Source organism: Tarenaya hassleriana, unplaced genomic scaffold (genome assembly GCF_000463585.1).
Source record: "Tarenaya hassleriana unplaced genomic scaffold, ASM46358v1 Cleome815, whole genome shotgun sequence".
Taxonomy (NCBI): domain Eukaryota; kingdom Viridiplantae; phylum Streptophyta; class Magnoliopsida; order Brassicales; family Cleomaceae; genus Tarenaya; species Tarenaya hassleriana.
The window spans coordinates 1-5,017 of NW_010970611.1; the positions used below are offsets into that span (position 1 = coordinate 1).

Genomic DNA, 5,017 nt, shown 5'->3' on the forward strand with positions numbered 1-5,017 from the left:
TCACCTTGTACTGCAATCGCACTTTGCAATTTCTTTTCTGTCTCAGCCAACTTCCGAGTCAAATACCCAACCTGCCCTTTCAAATGCGAGACTTGAGAAGTTAAATCTTGACCATCGCCTTGGTCAGCTTCTTCTTCTTCTTCTTCTTCTTCTTCTTCTTCTTCTTCTTCTTCTTCTTCTTCTTCTTCTTCTTCTTCTTCTTCTTCTTCTTCTTCTTCTTCTTCTTCTTCTTCTTCTTCTTCTTCTTCTTCTTCTTCTTCTTCTTCTTCTTCTTCTTCTTCTTCTTCTTCTTCTTCTTAAGTCACTTGTCTTTTGCCTTTTTCACTTCTTCTTCTTTTTTCCACATTTCTTGTTGAAGCAGCTGCTTTCCTTTTCTTCTGCATCTGCATCATTGGCACTTCGATGCGAGATTTCACATCAGCCTCGAGTATATCTCTCCATTTCACAGATTTCACATCTTCAACCAAATGCGCCATCCAACTATCAACCACCTCATCAACATTATCAATTGTCTCCAAATGCACAATCAGATGGCTCTCAGCCTCCTCTGGAATTAGAATGCTCGCAATATCCTGAAATTAAATGCTCAAGTAAGAAAACGACTAAAAACCACAACTGTTTTTCAACTTCCCTAACACTATTTTTTCAGACTACACTATTACTACTCTTTTGGAACTGACCTGCGTCCTTCCGATCCTTGTCAGACCTTGTCTGATTCCATACTTCTTTTTCGGAATGAAACATCGTCGGCATATCCTTGGACAGGATTGTTTCACATTTCCTTCCACCCTGACTTCACTATACCATCCGCCTGAACGAAGCTTGGGAATACATTCGAACGGCAACATCTGTTATAACAAATACAAAACATTAATAAAGTATTTCTTGACAACTCTTTATTTTGTTTAGTAAACCCTAAACCCTTACCGTGAGGGGAATTATAAACCCTGGTAAGTTCCACTGATTAGCCGGCTTCCGATGTTTATTCAGATAGTTCACCACAAACTCATGAACATTGTTGAACGTGAACGTCCCCCAAGGGAATTTTTCGCATGCATCCACATTGTTGACAATCTTCAACAGAAATGGATTCACGTATTCCGAATGTTGGTGCCCAATGACATAACTGAGCAGCAACAAATAAGCCATCTTCAATCGGTCATCTCTGTCATCTACAGCCAATTCTCCAAACTTCTTCATTACTTCTGCTTTCATAACCTTTTCAAAACTCTCTTGACCAAAGAATTTACGGTAGAATTCGAACCCTCCAATTTCCTCCCAATTCTCAGGCAACGGAGAACAATTTAAACCACAGAGAATAGCGTGTTCCCACAGCGAATACCTAATTGGGACTCCGTTCATCACGAACAATAACTCGTCATCTTTCTTGGTCTTGACTGATCGGTTGATGAGTGCAACCATTAAACTCATCTTCAGTGACTGTTTCTTCTTCATATGAAATATGTGTCTGAATTGCGATTGTTCGGTGAAATACTTTTTTTCCTCCTCCGTCATGTGGTTCTCGAGAAATTCCACAGCTTCTATGTGGAAACACTTTGACGATAACTTCACCGAAATCTTGTTCATGTCGTCAAATTCATAGTAGAATTCGGCTTTGGGTATATCCCAAATCTGCAACAAAACAACGAGATTCATCAAACATACATCACAACACATGACATTCTCAGAAACGGGTTTGAAATTCCACTACTTCACTATCATTTTTTAATTGTTATTTCGTATAAAACACTTAAAATTTAAAAGTTACATGAGCACGATTTCACCAAATCTGTTCAACTCTTCGCATTATCCGACATCACACTCCCCTTTAACCCAGACTTTAAAAACCCAGATTTAAATCTAATTCCAACATGAAAACCCTAAACCCAGATTTCTACTTACATGTGTTTTCGGAGAAGCATTTCCCTCCATTGTTCTTTCTGGCTCCGGCTCTGTATACGTCTCCGTGTCCGTATTCTCCGCCTCAGGCTCCGTCTGCGTTCTCTCGCCGGCAAACCTCGACACCACTCTGGTTCCAGCACCGACTCGACCTCGACCTCGACCGCGACCTCCTTCCCTCGACGACGATGGCTTCATTTTGTTCGTCTGGCTCTCGATTTTTCTGGGTTTCGTCGCTTTCTTCCTGCTTTCGCTGGCACTCCGCTGATTTCGCTTCGATTTCGACTCTCGATTCGTTTCCTTCTGTCGATTTCGCATGAGTCACTTTCCCTCTCTCGCTTTCTCTTCTCTTTGCCGTTTTCGATTTTGAAAGGGTAAAAAACCCTAACTTTCCTTTTTACGATTTTAACTAAACATTTTCATTAGTTTTTTATTTAATTCGAATTAAAAAATTTTCGCACGTGTTTTTACCTCACGCGCGGATTTCATTAAGGGTTTGTAGATTTTAACTAAACATTTTCATTAGTTTTTTATTTAATTCGAATTAAAAAATTTTCGCACGTGTTTTTACCTCACGCGCGGATTTCATTAAGGGTTTGTAGATCTTTTCCATTTTTTACAGGGGTAAACTCGATATTTGATAATTCTGTCTATTTTTTAGGTGTACCTGAGAAATTGTTGCGACTCAACTCGGCTATTTGAGTAAAATTACCTCTGTAATATCCCCTTGTAAAAATAAAAGAAAAGGTGTGAACCTCGTGCGTTTTTATGTGCCCTGTTTTTCGGATACATAGGAGACGCAGAAGACAATCCTTTCATTTGCTATATCATTTCTCTCGCGCCCCTTCATTTCAATCCCATCCCCTCTCTCTCTTCAACCACACGAAAAAGAATACCAGAAATGCCCAGAGCTATGGTGGAGCTTGATTTCTTCGGACTGGACAAGCAGCCGCCGCCGCCGAAGACGACGGCTACGTCTCCCAAGCCTAAGTTCCAGAAATTTCTCGATCGACGTCGCAGCTTCCGAGGTTTGTTCTTCGGTTTCGATTTCTTCTTCCTGTCACTCCGGATTTTTTTTTATTGTTATTGTGGTCGATGATCATTGTGTAAGTAATTCTTGCTGTTTCTGCAGAGATTCAAGGTGCGATTGCGAAGATCGATCCTGAGATCATCAGATCTGTTATTGCTTCAGGTGCTCCGAATCACAGCAGAGACAGCAGAAGCCTGTTCGATTCACCGAGCAGACCTGGGTCGGTTCCGTCAACTCCGAGGAACGATCAGCCTCAGATTCCGGTTCCGTCGCTCCACGTGCCGGTTCCTAGGTGCTTCACAATTTTTTTGGTTCTCTTTTTGGGATTTTGATTTTGGCGCCGTGGAAACAACTTGAAATTCAAAATCCATGTGACTGAAATCAGAAATTCGAAATGTCAGGCACAGTACGGAGTACGCCCCAGAAACAGCTCCTATGACGATTTTCTACAACGGAACCGTCTCGGTTTTCGAGGTTTCTTCCGACAAGGTGAGTCCATAAAGTTTATTTCTAGATCCTAAATGTTTTTTTTTGGGGTAATATTTGGTCCAATGGGGTTTCGATTGTTTTCGCAAAAGCGTTGGAGTTCACGTCTTGAGCCGAGTATTCTCCGATTTGTTGTGTAGGCGGAGAGCATTTTGAAGGCTGCTTTGGATGCATCTCCGCTAAAGGAGGCCGAATCAACCGAACCAGATGTTTCCGCCCCTCCTTGCAAAAGGCAAAAGCTCTTCGGCCAGAATCTCGGAGGAGGTTTGCGTTTACTCTTACTCCCTTGTCTCTTCAGTTCATTCGTTTGTTTTTTTTTTGTCCGGCACAACAACTCATCAAAGCATTATGGTTCTGGACATGTGCTTTTTTGTTGCAGATCTACCAATCGCAAGGCGAAAGTCACTTCAAAGGTTTTTGGAGAAGCGGAAGGAGAGGTAATCCGTCCTCCTACCATCCCAGAGGATGAAGCTCTGCTCGCTCACCTTTTTCTAACAAAAAGGTGTTTCTTCTCTCTTGGTCGATTCCATTCTCTCTTCTCTTTCATATTACCGTATAGGAATACAGACGTGGCTACTGAAACCGATGAATAAATACGCTACACGACTCATTACAGCAAAAGAATTCACAAAAGTCTCACAATACTGACAGAGATATAATATAGCCCAGTTTTATTCGGAGTTGTGAGTCCGAGATTCCCAAGATTTGTCGGAGAGTCGTGGAAGTGACGACTTTGGACCACATATCATGTTTAGTATCACGAAAACGCGTTGATTTTTTCTTTTATAAATTAAAAAATCTATCGTAGAACCTATGCCTGAATATAATTTGTCTTTTGTCATATGTATAAAATTGCCCATATATATGTATCGTATGTATTTAAATAACAGGTGGTTTTCTACACGTTTTTTTTTTTGGCAGATTGGAACCAAACTCTCTGTTCATAACTGACTTAAAGTAAAAGACCGCTTTTGACAATCGAGCCCCCGTTTCACATTTTACTTCGCTGGAGGCTCACCAAAGCAACCAAGGCGTAAGAAAGTGAATTCCGGATGCTTATTATTCTTTATTTTTAATTTTTTTTTTACTTATTATATTTTAGTTGATCCCAAAGCTCCGTTTTGAAGGTATATTCTAACTTTGTAGTCAGATATTTTACATTGAACTTAATTTTTATTTATTTCGTCAGTTGATTTTCATTGGATCATCATTTCGACTTATGTATATTGAATAGAATCAGATTGAGAATAATATCTGAATATCATATATAAGAATGGACGGAATAGCAAAATCAAATCCGAGTGGCACCCAACCAAGTCAATAGAAATATGACATAAAAATATAAATAATTATAATTTTTCCAAAAATGACGAAAGAAACTGAGGCAAAACCAAACAAAAATTCGACATAGAATGTTCTAGCGGCATGAGCAAGATAACACCTTTCAAGCCGATTCACTGCCTAGCTCGAGCGACCAAGCTCCAGCCTCCTCCATTCAAATCAAGCATTCAGATGTTGAGAAAAGCGGGAAAGTAGATTGAGACCAAGAAAAAAACGCGCTAAAAATGGAGTGTTAAAAGTGGAGTGAAAGCTTTTACCACA

General features: G+C 40.2%; 2 protein-coding genes across 2 annotated transcripts; one reads left to right on the forward strand and one right to left on the reverse strand.

The window, feature by feature from the left end:
- Positions 1-296: 296 nt before the first annotated feature.
- On the reverse strand, positions 297-2,097 carry LOC104803192. The gene is made up of 4 exons (XM_010527074.1): positions 1,903-2,097; positions 928-1,707; positions 681-848; positions 297-572 (listed from the first exon to the last, which is right to left on the reverse strand). The coding sequence occupies exons 1-4, from the start codon at positions 2,095-2,097 to the stop codon at positions 297-299; spliced, it is 1,419 nt and encodes a 472-aa protein (XP_010525376.1).
- A 620-nt stretch (positions 2,098-2,717) lies between these two features.
- LOC104803190 (protein TIFY 9-like) lies at positions 2,718-4,612 on the forward strand. Its single transcript, XM_010527071.1, has 6 exons — positions 2,718-2,927; positions 3,032-3,221; positions 3,331-3,418; positions 3,556-3,679; positions 3,795-3,917; positions 4,337-4,612. Exons 1-5 carry the CDS (start codon positions 2,801-2,803, stop codon positions 3,854-3,856), a joined length of 591 nt encoding a protein of 196 aa, XP_010525373.1. The 5' UTR covers positions 2,718-2,800; the 3' UTR covers positions 3,857-3,917; positions 4,337-4,612.
- The last annotated feature ends 405 nt before the right edge of the window (positions 4,613-5,017 follow it).

Bases quoted from the DNA above. Each gene is read 5' to 3' on its own strand.
- LOC104803192 (XM_010527074.1), bottom strand. From the start codon at position 2,097: ATGAAGCCATCGTCGTCGAGGGAAGGAGGTCGCGGTCGAGGTCGAGGT. The intron at 1,708-1,902 runs GTAAGTAGAAAT...ATAGTGAAGTAG, and splicing joins ATGCTTCTCCGAAAACACAT to TGGAATTTCAAACCCGTTTC. The intron at 849-927 runs GTAAGGGTTTAG...TTGTTATAACAG, and splicing joins GGTTTATAATTCCCCTCACG to ATGTTGCCGTTCGAATGTAT.
- LOC104803190 (XM_010527071.1), top strand. From the start codon at position 2,801: ATGCCCAGAGCTATGGTGGAGCTTGATTTCTTCGGACTGGACAAGCAG. The intron at 2,928-3,031 runs GTTTGTTCTTCG...CTGTTTCTGCAG, and splicing joins TCGACGTCGCAGCTTCCGAG to AGATTCAAGGTGCGATTGCG. The intron at 3,222-3,330 runs GTGCTTCACAAT...TCGAAATGTCAG, and splicing joins CTCCACGTGCCGGTTCCTAG to GCACAGTACGGAGTACGCCC.